General features: G+C 37.9%; 1 protein-coding gene across 1 annotated transcript in view; it reads left to right on the top strand.

Annotated features, from left to right (window-relative positions):
• The first annotated feature begins 15523 nt into the window (after positions 1-15523).
• EFCAB3 (EF-hand calcium binding domain 3) overlaps positions 15524-16703 on the top strand; it is a 41594-nt gene continuing 40414 nt past the window's right edge. Inside the window, exon 1 of the mRNA XM_063080527.1 lies at positions 15524-15609. Within this exon, the coding sequence (XP_062936597.1) occupies positions 15536-15609 (74 nt within the window). The 5' untranslated portion in view covers positions 15524-15535. The remainder of the gene's footprint in view (positions 15610-16703) is intronic.

Consider the following 16703-nt stretch of genomic DNA (forward strand, 5'->3'; position numbering starts at 1 on the left):
ATGTTACCTTCATCCATCCTCCAGATCCTGTTTCCATATGAACAGTCTTTCTATTACTCTGTGCCATCTCAGGTGCAGAATTTAACCCCTGAAAGAATACTGTTATGTAAAACCACTGTTGAGGAGAAAAGATGTTACTGATTTTATTAGTCCACTTTCTGTTGCTTATAATAGTATATCTGAAACTGGGTAATTTATAAAGAGATGAAATTTATTTCTTACAGTTTTGGATGCTGGGAAGTCCAAGGTCCAGGGAATACATCTGGTAAGGGCCTTCTTCTGAGTTGGATCTCTCTTTGGAGTCCCATGGCAACCAGGGTATATCACATGGTGAGAGAGTGACAAGAGCTCTTTCATGTGCTCCCTATAAAGCCACCATGATAACACAGTCCACACCTGTGATAACTCATTATTCAATGAATGGATTAATCCATTCATGAGGGAACAATCCTCATGATCCAATCACCTCTCAAAGGCCACAACTTTCAAATATTCTATTTGAATTTTCCACCCTCTTAACATTGTTACAGTGAAGATCAAGTTTCCAACACATAAACTTTTGGAGGCCACATTTGACTCATACACTCCTCCCTTAGCCCTCAAAATTCATGTCCTTCTCACAGGTAAATACATTCATTCCATCTCCAAAGTCTTCACTTGTTTCAGCTTAGAAGTCCAAAGTCTCATCTGTGAAATCAAACAGATTATCTACCTCCCAGACACAATGGTGGAACAGCCAGCCATAAGAAAGAAATTCTCATTCCAAAATGGAGAAATGAGCCAAAGGGTAACAGGTCCCAAGCAAGACCAAAACCCAGCAGGGTGGGCATCAAATCTCAAAGCTGGAGAATAATCTCCCTCAACTCCATGTTTGGTATCCTCTGCACACTGCTGTGGGGGTTGGGCCTCCAAGTCCTTGGGCAGCCCTACTCCTATGGCTTTCCTGGTCTCAGACCATGCTTTAACTCTCCAAGGTTCACATTGCACATTGCATAATTGCAGCTCTACAATCCTGGCATCCTGGTGGCAGTCCTATTTTCATGGCTCCACTAGGCTTGGCCCTGGTGGGGGCTCCCTTCTGCAACTCAGACCCCATATTTTAACTTGGCATTGCTCTAGAGGAGGATCTCTGCAGTAACTTTGCCCCTGTAACAAGTCTCTTCCTGGGCCCCCAGGCTTTCCCATACATCCTTTGAAATAGGTGGAGGCTGCCATGCTCTGTTATTCTGCGAGCCTGCGGTCTTAACAACATGAGGATGCTGCCAAGGCTTCTAAATTCTATCTTCTGAAGCTGCAGGTCCAGCAGCAACTTTCAGGTCTCTGAAATGCCTTTAGGGTCTTTCATTCTCTTGATGATTCCTTCTTTAGGTACTGATCTCTTTAGCAAACAGTTGCTGGGCTGCACCCTTGGTTTTCTCTCCCAGAGATACCTTTTCTTCTTTATGTGGCCAGGCTGAGAGTTTTCCAATTTTTTACTTTCTGCTTCCATTTTAATTATAAATTCCAGCTTTACATCATGCCTTTGCTGCCATAACTCAGCATAGGCTTTTGCAAGTTTCCATACAGCTTCCTGAATGCTTTGCTGCTTAGACATTTCTTCTGCCAAATACCCTGGTTCATTATTTTTATGTTCCACATTCCAGAAAACACTTGGGCATGGAAAAATCTAGCCAAGTTCTTTGCCAGTTCATCACAAGGGTGACTCTGCTCCAGTTTCCAATAAGCTGTTCCTCATTTCCATTTGAGACCTCCTAAGAATCACCTTTACTGTCCATATTTCTATCAGCATTCTGATCACCACCAGTCTCTAGGAAGTTCCAAATTTTCCCTGATCCTTTTATCTTCTAAGCCCTCACCAGAAGCTAGGCTTTTTCTAGCCTGCTCCTCCAAATTCTTCCAGCCTTTCCCCATTACCCAGTTACAAAGCTGCTCCCACATTTTTAGGTATTCATAATAAGCAACACCCCACTTCTTGGTACCAGTTTTCTGTATTAGTCCATTTTCTGTTGCTTGTAACAGAATATCTGAAACTGGGTAACTTAGATGAAATTTATTTCTTACAGTTGTGGAGGCTGGGAAGTCCAAGGTCCAGGGAACACATCTGCTGAGGGCCTTCTTCTGGGTTGGAACTCTCTATGGGATCCCCTGGCAACCAGAGTATCATATGGTGAGAGAACAGCAAGAGCTCTCTCATCTGCTCCTTCTAAGCCACCAGTCCACACCCATGATAACTCATTACCCCATGATTAATCTATTCATTAGGATATAGTCTAATGATCCAATCACTTCTCAAATGTGATTTCCCACCTGTTAAGAGTGGATTTCCCACACTCTTAACTCTAACCTCTTACAGATTTCCCACCGTATTAACACTGTTATAGTGGGGATCAAGTTTCCAACATATATACTTTTGGGGGACACACCTGACCCATAGCACTGATGATTTTGCAAGAGAAAGGATGGAGAAGAATTTACTTCTTATCTCTCAGTAAACATCACTAAAATTGTCATGAGAAATTTCTGTCCTCTCCCAGATTCACTTTTCTATATACTGCCACTGGGGATTCCCTTTTTCTGCCTGTTATCCCTCATAGTGCTAAATCTTGACAATTTCCCTCTCTTCTCCTCAGTTTCTGGGAGGATGCCAAAATTTTCTCCCTTCTCTATTATGAATGTTGTTTCTTTCCTCCTTTAAACACAAAGGCCCAATATCTTCCCAAAGTGAGCTTTAAAAATCATCTTCTCAATAAAAGCCTATCTATCACTACAAGTAATTCTTATACCAGCTGCTAGGAAATTAAAATTTTCCGTATTGTTATACCATTTTGGAAATTAGCAAAACCTTCAAGTATGAGATTTGCCATCAAGGACTAAGTAAATCCCTGCTGCTATCCATTAGGCCATTGACATGTCAAACTTTAGGAGTAAGAGGCAGAAGAGGAAAAAGAATGAAAATGTGATAGAAATAAGGTATGAGAGGAGTCAAAATTAAAACAGAAAAAGAAGGGTATATGAGTTTCAGCTTTTTAGTATATAAACCAATAGTTGCCTCGAGTGTCAAAGAGTAAGTAGATCTATTAATAACACCTAGCATTTATTTAGTCCTAATGATGTGCAAATACCGTCCTCAGCCCATACAATGATGACACATTATTTCTAGTTCACAGCGGAGGAAATGAAAGCATGGAAAGAGTAAGTAATTTGCTTAAGCCACATAACTAGTTAGTAGCAAAGCAAGAATTTAAATCCGGCTTTGTACCTCTATACCAGACTACCGCTCTTACTGTAAGGAGAGCTTTGTTTGCTGCTTAATTTCATCATGACTTGAAGGTGAAAGAGACTCCATTTCTAAGGTCAGTTACACAAAGTCTGACACTTATATTCCCTTTGTGAATCATTCTCTGTCCTGAACTGCGCCTTTTCTTACAGGTGATAAAGTTTTTCAGGATAGACTGCTAACAGGCTTGAAGTCTTTCAAAGGTGGGTAATAAATGTGGTAAGAAAGTATATAAAATTGAGATTTGCAATCTTTGTATTTGTCTTTTGTCCTAGTTATTAGGTTATTAATTCCTCTGCCATCTCTCATATATATTGATTATATATTTTGTAATTTTGTAATTTTATTTTTATTTTTTAAGAAACATAATTGATTATATATTGATCATATAGTCTTGTGTGTGTGCGTGTGTGCACGTGTGCATGCGTGCACGCTGTGTAAGTTTGACCCTAGGATCAGACTCAAAGGAACCAGGCCTAGGTATCTCCACAGCTGTTTTTCTGTGTACTCTTGGATAGGCCTAATTAAAGATTTGGCTTTCACAGTGCTGAAAATAAGCATCATAACGCTCATCTGTGAATTGTTAGTTTTATTTTTTCAATATATAACATGTCACATAACCATCAAATAAAATATCCAAAATTTTTAAAATAACCACTCATAGACCTACTATCCAACCATAACCACTTAATATTTTGAAGCCATATAGAGTTATAATATAAAAAATCTCATAAAGTCAAAATTGTTTGAAATCCTATTAGATTATATAAAAGACACCGACATACTAATCTTGATAAGTCCAACACAGTCACTTTTTCCTCCAGTGATGGAATAGACCACTATCCCTAGAGTTGAGTAATTAGACGGAAGTAGTTGGCTTGAATAAGGGCCACGATATACAAAAACATATCTAGTACTAGAATCTCACTGAGTTGAGATGCTCACAATATGACAGGCATAGGGGAAATTAGTCCATCTGATGAGTCGTAAACTGATGCTGCCTCTCTGAGGTTCACTCGACTGTGCTTGCTGTCTGTGGAATGGCAAGGACAATCACATGCAATATTTATATTGTTTTACATCTATTTTTACTGGGCATATAATTTTAATTCCTATCAATTAAATGATCATTTGGTATAACTCCACCATGTAAAAAAACTTTTTTTTATCTGTGGCAACCAGCTTTTGTGTTGACAAAACATATGCAATTTTCTGTGGAATGATAAGTTGGTATACTTACCCAATACCCTATCATAACATATTTAAATTCTAGGATTTTTTTTCTTTCTCTCTTTATTATAAGTAAGACTATAATGAACACTTGCCCCCTCTTTGGCATAAGCTTTTTCTATACTCCCAAAGGTGGAATTAGTGGACTGAGTTATAAACATTTTAAAGGATCGTGATAGCTGTTGCCAAACCAATTTCCAAAAAGGTAATTCCAATTAACTCTCACCAGCAGCCAGGCCATTGAAAGTTAATTTAACTCATCAGCATGATAAGTATTTTTCACATTGTGTCTTTATTGTTTTTTCTCATATTTCTCTTTCTTAAGGAGGAAAGGTTGATGTCAGTAACCCGAACACAATTCTGGGGAAAATGGGGATCAAGCTCAAAAATAAGGAACTTAAAAGTGTGATACAAAATCAACCTATTGATGGTGAGCATTGTAAATATCTATTTTGCCTTTCAGGGGAGAGCTTAAAATCTTGGCATCATGTGTAAGAATTACATAAATGAGGTTGATTTGAGGAGTTTAAGACATTTTTAGTAATCATGGAAAAGAATTTAGTCTGAAAGTAGGAAGAAATTTTATCTTTTGGCATTTTTATTCATCTGAAGTTATCTATGAGCAGCACTAGGAGGACATTCACAAGTGTTACCAGGCCACAAGTGTTACTAGGGAGAAACAAACTTGGGAGCAAGAGGGAAAATGAATAAATGAATAACAGAGAGCCAGAAATGATTGAGAAAAAATATCCGTAATAGGGAGTAGTAGAACATCATTAATATTTCCTCAAATATCTAACAACAGCATGTCACCACCATCTTGAAATAGACACAGAAGATGACAACATTAGAGGAAAGCATATTTGGAATAGATTGAAGATGTGAGGCTGAGTATCCATGTCAGACGCTAGATTCATTCACACACACACACACACACACACACACAAGCCAATCTTTATGAGTGGTATCTTTTACCATGCTTATTAAAAAGTATCTGAAGACCCCAAAACTAGAGACATAGTGTATTTGTCATGGTCAAACCCTGTATTCAAGGGACATGGGCTGAATACTATGATTCTTCCTCCTAATGGAGACTCAAACACTGAATATAAATTTAAGGTGAACACAAATAACAGTAAAATATTTTCATTTGGCCAGTTAACAGCTTTTCTAAGTTCTGTGTCATTGTTCAAATTTTTTATGCTTTGTATTACAGCTAGTGGAAATGTTCCTCTGAAAAAAGTGAAGGATGGTGTGTGATGGAGTTTGGATGTGCTGTCCCCTCCAAAAGTCATGTGGAAATTTGATCTCCAATGTGGCAGTGTTGGAAACTGACTGAGTCATGGGGGCAGATCCCTCATGAATGGATTCATGCTCTCCCTGGAGGAGGGGAAAGTAATGAGTGAGTTCTTGCTCTATTAGTTCCCGCAAGAGCTTGTTGTTTATAGGACCCTGGCACCTTCTCTCTCTCTCTTGCTTCTCTCTCTTGCTTCCTCTCACCATGTGATCTGCTCATACCCGCCCGCTGCCTGCTGTTTTTCCGCCATGAGTAGAAGCAGCCTGAGGCCCATGCCAGATGCAGCTGTCCCAGAATCGTAAGCCAAATAAACCTCTTTCCTTTATAAATTACCCGGTCTCAGGTAATTCTGTCATAGCAACACAAAACAGACTAAAACAGTGTGAAAGCATTTCTTGGCAAGTTAAAAGTTACTGTAAACATTAAAGTCCTAATTCTTTAATGATTTTTTTATCTTGTCTTTTTAGTTAACACATAAATTTATTAATATAGACTAATATCCCTGAATCCACCAATTAACAAAATAACTAGAGTATTTCCAATATCATCGTATCAACCCATGGTTACTTCCCTGTCCTATTACCTGCCTCTCCGCACTCTTCGAGATAACACTATTCTGAATTTTATATCGCTTTTTCTTAAAAAATAGTTTTATCACCTATGTGATAACAACATAGTCTTTCATTTTGCTTGGTTTGACTGTATAAAAATACTATAGTAAATAATGTGCAATCTCCTGTAACTTGCTTTTTTAAGATAATTATGTCATGTAAGATTTTGTAGTTTATTGTCGTAGTTTATTCCTTTTCACTGCTATATATATAAGGATTATGTTATTCAAATATACCATAATTTATTCATCCAATTTCCTGTGTATGTATATTTACATTGTTCCGCTTTTAAAAATATTCTTTTATATATAATTATTATAATTTTAATGTTATAAACAATCCCTGGTTCACATTTGCAAGTTCCACTACTAAACATGAAGACTAAGGTATATTTAAGAATGGAACTTTTCATCATAGTATATATGAATATTCAGGTTATTAAAGTAATGCCAACTTGTACCATAAGTAGTTGTACTATTAAACCATAAGAATTTACACCCATGCATATATATATGTTATCAAAGTTTGTTTGCCAGTCTAGTGGATGTAAGAAGAAATCTCACTGAGGTTTAAATTTATCCTTGATTACTAATGAAGTTGAACATCTTTTTTATATTTATTGGCCATTTGTGTTTTATCTTCAACAAAATACCAGTCCATGCCTTTTGCCTCTTTTCCTATTAGGTTGTTTGTCATTTTTTTTATAGCTCTTTATACATATTACTAGATGTTAATCCTTTGTCAATTACACATGTTGCAAATTTCTTCTCCCACAGAGTGTCTTATCTTTTCACTTTCTCAATGGTGCCTTTGTTGAAAAGAAGTTCATAATTTAAATGTAGTAAATTTTACAACTCTTTTTTCCAAGGTTGGCATATTTGGAGTCTTGTCTAAGAAAACTTTCCTCGCCTGTAGGTCATAAGCAATATCCTATATTTTCTTCTCAAAGTTGAAAGTTTTGACTTTCAGATTGAAGTTTTTAATCCACACCTGGAAGTAATGTTTTTAAATGAGATGGAGATTGCATTTCAATCTTTCATTTACTGATAAATCATTGTTCCAGCATCATTTATTAAATGGTCCTTCCTTTGCCCTGTGATTTGTAATATTCACTCTGTTATAAATCAAGTTCTATATATCCTTGGGTGTTTCTGGGATATCCATTTAATTAATTACTCTGGCTTTATAATAAGTCTTTGTATCAGTTATGTCAAAAGGTCTCACTTCAACAACATCCTACAATGTAAAAAATAATATTAATAAAATTTCATTTTCTTTTAAAAAAAGGTCTCACTTTATTCATTTTGTAGGACTGTCTTGTGATTCTTGACCTTTTGCTCTTCCACAAAAATTTTAGAACTAGCTGCTCAAATTTTTTTTTAAAATCTCTGTGGGGATTTTTTTTTTTTTTTTTTTTTCTGGTGGCTGGCTGGTATGGGGATCCAAACCCATCTACTGGGATTTTGATATTGAAATTGCATTGACTCTGTAGATCAATTTGGTGAGAACTAACAGATTTATGATAGATTATTTTTCCAAGCATATGATATAGATCTCCATTTATGTAGTTTGTCTTAATGTCTTCTTTTTATCCAAAATATTAGCTAAAATATTTTTTTTTCTTCATTGAAATGTAGTTGATGGTACATATCTGTGGGGTACAGAGTTGAATATCAATACCTGTGTGCAATATGTGATGCTCAGATCAGGATAATTAGTATATTCAACATTATGAAATGTAATCATTTTTCTTGGCCCTTTACCAATTCTTCCCTTACTTTCCCTCCCTCTCCCCCTTTCCCACCTCTGGTAACCTCAGTTCTATTCTCTCATTTTGAAAGTTGAACGTATCATTGTGATTACTGTATCTTTCTTTTTATTTGTTTATTTTTTTAGTTCCCACTTATAAGTGAGGACATGCACTATTTTTCTCTTCACCTGGCTTATTTCACTTAATTTTCTCTAAGTTCATCCATATTGCTGGTGGATATCAGTATTTCATTCTTTTTATGGCAGAGTAATATTCCATTGTGTAAATATACCAAATTTTCCTTATCCAGTCATCTGAGATGGACATTTAGGTTGTTTCCAACTCTTGGCTATTGTAAATAGAGCTGTAATCAACATGGGAGTGTATGTATCCCTTTGACATGATGATTTCCATTCCTTTGGGTATATACCCAGCAGTAGAATTGCTGGATCGTATTACAGTTCTATCTGTTGTTATTTGAGGAATCTCCATACCATTTTTGATAATGGCTGCACCAATTTACAGTTCCACCAAGTGTAGAAGTGTTCTCCTTTCTCTACCTCCTTGCCAGCATTTGTTATTCCTTGTCTTTTTGATAATAGCCAGTCTAACCGGGGTGAGATATCTCAGTGTGGTTTTGATTTGCATTTTCCTGATGCTTAGTGATGTTAAGCATTTTTTCATGTGTCTGTTGGCCATTTGTATATCTTCCTTTCAGAAATATCTATTCAACTCCTTTGCCCATTTTTTAATCAAGTTATTTGCTTTTTTACTGTTGTTTGAGTTCCTTGTATATTCTGGATATTAATCCTTTGTTGGATGCATAGTTTGCAAATATTTTCTCCCATTCTCCCATTGTCTTTTCATTCTGTTAATTGTTTCTTTTGCTGTGCAGAAGCTTTTTAGTTTGATGTAATCCCATTTGTTTATTTTTTGTTTTGTTGCCTGTGCTTTTAGTGTCATATTCATAAAGTCTTTGCCCAGTCCTACATCCTGAAGTGTTTCCCCTATGTATTCCTCTAGGACTTTTAAAGCTTCATGTCTTATATTTAAATCTTTAATCCATTTTTAGTTGATTTGGGTATAGAGAGATACGGGTCTAGCTTCATTCTTCTACATATGGATGTACAGTTTTCCCAACACCATTTATTGAAGAGGCAGTCTTTTCCCCAATGTATTTTTGTGGTGCCTTTGTCAAAGATCAGTTGGCTGTAAGTGTGGGTTGATTTCTGGGTTCTCTATTCTGTTCCATTGGTCCATGTGTCTGTTTTTATGCCAGTACCATGATGTTTAGGTTACTATAGCTTTATAGTATAGCTTGAAGTCAGGTAGTGGGAATACCTCCAGCTTTATTTATTTATTATTATTATTGTTATTATTGTTGTTGTTGTTGTTGTTGTTATTATTATTATTATTATTATTTTGATCAAGATTGCTTTGGCTATTTGGGGTCTTCTGTTGTTCCATATGAATGTTAGGATTGTTTTCTCTGTTTCTGTGAAGAATGACACTGGTATTTTGATGGGGATTGCACTGAATCTGTAGATCTCTTTGGGTAGTATGGACATTTTCACAATGTTAATTCTTCCAATCCAAGTGCATGGAACATCTTTCCATATTTTTGTGTTCTCTTTAATTTCTTTCCACAGTGATTTGTAGTTCTTATTGTACAGAACTTTCACCTCCTTGGTTAAATTGATTCCTAGGTATTTCATTTTTGTTGGCAACTATTGTAAATGGGCTAGCTTTCTTGATTTCTTTTTTTGCTAGTTTGTTGCTGGAGTATAAAAACACTACTGATTTTTGTATGTTGATTTCGTATCCTGCAACTTTACTGAAGTTGTTTATCAACTCTAAGAGTTTTGCTGTAGAGTCTTTGGGCTTTGCTATATATGGGATCATCTACAAACAAGAACAATTTGACTTTGTCTATTCCAACCTGGATGCCTTTCATTTTTTTCTCTTGCCTGATCATCCTGGCTTATACTTCCAATACTATGTTAAATAAGAGTGGTGAGAGTGGGCATCCTTGTCTTGCTCCCATTCTTTTTTTTTTTTTTTTTTAAAGATGACCGGTAAGGGGATCTTAACCCTTGACTTGTTGTTGTCAGCACCACGCTCACCCAGCGAGCTAACCAGCCATCCCTACATAGGGATCCAAACGCTTGGCCTTGGTTTTCAGCACCACACTTTCCCAAGTGAGCCACAGACTGGCCCATCTTGTTCCTATTCTTCATGACATTGGGGTGGGTTTGCCATATATGGCTTTTATGGTGTTGAGATAATTTCTCTCTATACCTAATTTGCTGGGCATCTTTATCATGAAGTGATGTTGAACTGTGTCAAATGTTTTTTCTGCATTTATTGAAATAATCACATGCTTTTTGTCCTTGATTTTGTAGAGTGGTGTATCATATTTATTGAATTGCATATGTTGAACCATCCTGGCATTCCTGGGATGAATCCCATTTGATCATGGTGTATAATTTTTTTGATGTCTTCTTGTATTTACTAATATTTTATTGAGAATTTTTGCATCTATGTTCATCAAAGACATTGGTCTATAGTTTTCTTTTTTTGGTCTTTGTCTTCTTTGGGTATCAGGGTGATGCTGGCCTCATAGAATAATTTTGGGAGAATGGCCTTGAATGATAGAGTTTGGATGTGTTGTCCCTGCCAAAACTCAGGTGGAAATCTGATCCCCAATGTGGCAGTGTTGGTAGCTGTTTTGAGTCACAGGGGCAGATCCTTCATGAATGGATTAATGCTCTCCCTGGGGGGGGGTGGGGGTAGTGAGTGAGTTCTTGCTCTAATAGTTCCTGTGAGAGCTGGTTGTTTAAAAGACCCTGGCACCTCCCCTCTCTCTCTTGCTTCCTCTCACCATGTGATCTGCTTGTACCTGCCAGCTGCCTGCCAGTTTCTGCCATGAGTGGAAACAGCCTGAGGCCCGCACTAGATGCAGCTGTCCCAGAATCGTAAGCCAAATAAATCTCTGTTCTTTATATATTACCCAGTCTCAAGTATTCTGTTATAGCAACACAAAATGGACTAATACAGAAAATTGGTACCAGAGAAGTGGGGTGCTGCTATACAGATACCTGAAAATGTGGAAGTGGCTTTGGAACTGGGTGTTAGGCAAAGGTTGGAGGCGTTTGAAGGACTCAGAAGAAAACAGAAAGACAAGGGAAAGTTTGGACTGTCTTAGAGACTGGTTAAATGGTGATGAGCAGAATGCTGATATAAATATGGACTGTAAAGACCATTCTAAGGAGGTCTCAGATATAAATAAGAAGGAGTTTATTGGAAACTGGGGCAAAGTTCAACCTCGCTATGAACTGGCAAGGAACATAGCTGCATTATGTTCATGCCCTAGGACTTTGTGGAAGCTGGAACGTAGGAGTTGTGAACCAGAGTATCTGGAAGAAGAAATTTCTAAGCAGCAAAGCATTAAGGAAGCTGTATGGCTACATGTAACAGCCTATGCTGAGCTATGGCAGAAAAGGCATGATGTAAGGAAGAATTTAAAAGGGAAGCAGAGCATAAAGATTTAGAAAATTTGCACCTGGCCATGTGGTGGAGAAGCAGAGAGGATTTTCAGAAAAAAAATCCAATGGTGCTAAGAAAACTAGTGCAAAAAAAAAGGGATTATCAAGAGAAGGGGAAATGGGCCCTGAAGGCACTGCAGAAGCCTCTAGGGCCAACTCTTCCATTTCAGGCCCAAAGGCCTAAGGAGACAAAATGGTTTTGGGGAACAGGCCTGAGGTGCCCTCCATTGGGCTCGCTGCCCAGGGCCACCTCAGGAAGCTGCTTCTAGCATCAGCACCCCAGCTGCTTTGGCTGCTCCAGCCATGGCTAAATTGGTCCCAGGTGTGACTAGACATGCAGATTTGGAAAATACAAGCTGGAAGCCTTGGCAGCATCCACATGGTGTTAGGTCTGCAGGCTCGCAGAATGCCAGAGCTGTGGAGGCTTGGGAGCCTCCACCCCAATTTCAAAGGATGTATGGAAAAGTCTGGGGGCCCAGGAAGAGATCTGTCACAGGTGTGGAGTGACCACAGACAACCTTTGCTAGAGCAATGCGGAGTGGAAACGTGGGGTTGGAGTTGCAGCAGAGAAACCCCATCAATGCCATGCCTAGTGGAGCCATGAGAAGAGGGACCACCATGGAGACCCCAGACCTATGGAGCTACCAGGGTGCAATGCCAGCCTATGAGAGCTAAAGCATCACTTAAAACCAGGAAAGCCATAGGAGTGGAGCTGCCAAAGGACTTGGGGACCCAACCCCCACATCAGTGTGCAGAGGACATTGAACATGGAGTCAAGGTACGTGATTCACCAGCTTTGAGATTTAATGCCTGCCCTGCTGGGTTTTGGACTTGTTTGGGACCTGTTACACTTTTGGGGGGCCTATTTCTCCCTTTTGGAATTGGAATATGTACCCTATGTTTGTCCCACCAATGTATCTTGGAAGTAGATAACTTATATTGATTTCACAGACGGGACTTTGAACTTTGGATTTTTGAGTTGAAACAAGTTAAGACTTTGGGGATGAAATGAATGTATTTGCATGTGAAAGGACATGAGCTTTGGGGGGTCAGGGGTGGAATGTAGTGGATTGAATTATGTCCCCCCAAAACTCACTGAAGCTTGAATTGTGTCCCCAAGTTTTATGTATTAGAAACTTGGCCCCCACTGTGAACGTTAAGAGGGTGGGAAATCCTATTACGGTAATTGAAAGGTGGAGCCTTGAAGAGGTGATTGGATTGTAGGACCCTGTAGTAGTAGATGTATTAAAAATGGTGGTCAAGGGTGTAGTTCTGAGGGCTTTAAAAGAAGAGGAGAGTCTCTCTCTCTGCTCTCTCTGCTTCCACCATCTTGCAATATGAGACCCCTGGGTCACTGTCACCACCACCAGATAGATTTTGGATTTCTCAGCCTCAGAAACTGTAAGCAATAAATTTTGTTTTCTTTTAAAATCACCCAGTTTCAGGCATTTTGTTATAAGCAACATAAACAGACTAATACACTTCCCTTTTTTCCCCTTTGTGTCCCTGGTCAGACTGGTAGGCAGTGTACCAAGTTTGAGAAGACTAGGGTAAAGTCAAGTTATGTTCATAATGAACAAACCCCCAAGGCAGGAATAGGAAACTTCTAGAACTGCTGCCACTAAGTGAAGCCTGAAGCACTTTTGGGGGCCTGACTATACAACTAGCTAAGCCTTGGGTGACAGAGATATCTGTGCTATATATCACGGTAGACTAAAGACAGGACTTCTAACTCCTGTGCTAGAGGATTTACATTGCCATGAAACATGTGAGATCATGAACACTATGGTTTCTGCTTAAAATAACCAATTTTTTAAATTGCTCTTTTTAAATTGCTTTTCCCAATAATACTAAAGACTGCAAGCCAAGGAGAATTTCACTTTTTTGCCCCTCTTTCTAGGCTTAATTAATGAAATGGTTCCTAATTACCATTCAGTCAAGGTTTTTGGGTAAGATATTTTACTTGAACAACTTTCAACTCACTAATGAAAGTATATTAATACAGAATTTAAAACCAAAAACAAAAAAAACAAAAAAACTTCTCCTTCCCTGAAATCCCAACAGTGTCAAGATGTTCTGATTCTAAAATTCATATCCTCATATACCACGAGGGTGCTGAATAAACCACACTGAAAACACATTTACTATAAGACTGGATGGAGCTTGTGGGTCATTCTCTCTCTGGGTCTGAGCCTGAGCAGTGAATGACGTCATAGTTGTATGATGGAACAAACCCTTTACTGGATTCTTGATCTGACTGAAGCCCATAAGTGGTAAATAGCACAGATTAAAAGTAAGGCAATATCAGGATTTTGTAGGATTCTATGCTGAGTCCTTTTTTAAAAAATCTATGAGAAATTGAACAAATTTTTCTAAAGCAATGATTATTTTGAGCCATGAGGATGATTTCATAGAACTTTTCAAGTGCCTAAACTGCTAAGCCTCTCTGGAGTTCCCAGCTCTATCGTAAGTTTCCAGATTTTGAGCACATATCACTAATTGAGTTCTTGATTTCCAGGCTCTGAGGTGAAGCTGGGAAAATTGATCAATTTCTAAAGAAACATTCAGAGACTTTTTTCTTCATGGTTTAATAGTATTTGTCCATTATTTCTAAGTCAGCAACCTAGTTTTCTTGCCAGTGAACCACCTACTACAATCTACATTTTTTAGAAAGGCAAAAGATTTATACGATCTGAAGAGAAACAAGTATACAATCTATGTTTCTAAAAGATAACTGAAGAGATAAGACCAGCAAGAAAAGGGGAAGCCCTGCCAACCCAGCTTCTGGTACATAGGCTCTGTTTCTCAGACTATAAAGAAGCAGAAAGGGAGGACTAGGGAGTCCACAGTAAAGAGTCCATTCAGGAGGGTACAAAGTAGCATTGTATGCCACCCCCAGACCTACTTTCAAGAAAGGCCAGTGGGTTCATAAGAACTGACAGGGCAGGGATAGGTCTCCCAGAGGGAAACCCTGGGAAAGTCTACATACTACCAGGCAGTTAGCTAAGATATAAACAAGCAGACAAATATTCTATAAATGCTATCTAACATTTTATTCTTTGTCAAAGACTTGAAATATTCTACTGATTTCATAAATAAATAAATTTTTTCTTTAAATAACTTTTTCCACGTATTTCCAACTGCATACCACCATTTTTATTATTTAAGGTATATAACTTGATGATCTGATATATGTATGTGTTGTGAAATAATCACCATATAATCAAGCTAATTAACATATCCATCACCTCACAAATTAACATTTCCGTGTGTGTGTGGTGAGAACACTTAGGCTCTTAGCAAATTTCAAGTATATGGTACAGCATTGTTACCTATAGGCACCGTGCTATACATTAGATTTTCAGAACTTATTATCTTCCAACTTTGTATCCCTTGATCAACAAACATCTCTCCATATCCCCCTCCTCCTAGCCCCTGAAAACCACCATTCTACTCTCTGCTTCTGTGGATTTGACTATATTAGATTCCGTGTATAGCGAGATCATACAGTACTTGTCTTGCTGTGTCTGGCTTATTTCACTTAGCATTTATTTTTATATAGGATCAGAGTGGCACTATTTGAAGGGGAGCAGTGGCAAGAAATTTTGCTTAGAGATCTGGGAACAGTAAAGGAGCTCTTCCTGTGGCCTTTCAACTTTGCACATGCCTCTAACTTGAATTTGCATATGTCACCATTTCCTGAGGCCCTGTACTTTTCAAACTTCAGACCTTGAGCTAGAAAAGCTGCAAAAGAATATAAGGAAATTAGTCTGTGAGCTGATCCTCAATTGTATTTTCTGAATTTCAGACAGAGTCACTGGCCACATGGCAGTTTCAAAAATTAAATCAAAACTTAAGCTGAATCCTCTAACAAAAGTACCTGTCTCCCACAGCAGGAGGTAGGTAATTAATGTATGAAGGTGATAAATACAATAAAGAATTATTAAGGTGATGAATATATTAAATACCCATAAAGGCTATGATGAAACAATTGGAAAGCTCTTCAGATATCCATTCTGTGATGAGTTTAGTTATAAAACAAAACATCTGAATTGGAGAGAAAGATTTTTCATGAGAAGAAAAGGATATAGGTCCTTTTTGATTAGAGAAATAAAGAGTTCTCCTTTTCGTTCACCCAAACAAGAGGCTATTTTTGTGCCAGGACACAGAACACCCGAGAGGGCTCAAGGAGTTGTCAGGTATACATTGAGATATTTTCAGTGCCAGCTTAAAGGAGAATAAACTTACAAGGTCATAAAAAAGACCTAAATCACTAAGCAAGTCAAAGTGTAGGAAAAGGGTCTATGTCTCAAATATGGATAGAAAAATGCAAACTAATAAATTAGCCATGACTAACCCTGGGCTAAAATTGGGAAGGGAGGTTTGTATGTGGCATTAGCTATAGGGTTTTCTCAGTCTGCTAACAACAAATTCCAGTTAACAGCCACTAGTGACTGAAGTGAGAGCCCGGTCTGTATTTTATCAGATCCTGAGAAGAAAGTCTTCTCTCCTCTCCCACAATTAGCCATCACTTTGCCACTTTGAGAGTATTTTTCCTAGTGTCCTTAACTATGCCACTCTAAAGAAATACATTACTGACTTTTTTAGAGGGAAGTGGGTAAGATAACCTCATAGCAGCCAAATGAACCCTTACCCTGCATTACAAGCTGCCTTTTGAAGTGGTGAGTTCCCTGTCACTGACAGTAGTCAAGCAAAGACCAGATACTATCACATGGAGAGGGAACTGCTACATTAGAGGAGAAGCTGGACTGGATTCACACCAAATCTAAGATTCTTGAATCATTTGAAACATTGTAAAATAAAAAGATTCTCCAATATTTGATCTAAGATAAGGTCTGAAATTGTGCCAAGAATATTCTTTTTTTATTCTAGCTAATAAAAACTTTATACTGCCTGGCCTTCTTCTTTCCTCTTCCTTCTTGTATTTCTCCATCTACTGCATCTTTTACATCATCCAACAGAAATCTGTTTA

This window comes from Cynocephalus volans, chromosome 16 (genome assembly GCF_027409185.1).
Source record: "Cynocephalus volans isolate mCynVol1 chromosome 16, mCynVol1.pri, whole genome shotgun sequence".
NCBI lineage: Eukaryota > Metazoa > Chordata > Mammalia > Dermoptera > Cynocephalidae > Cynocephalus > Cynocephalus volans.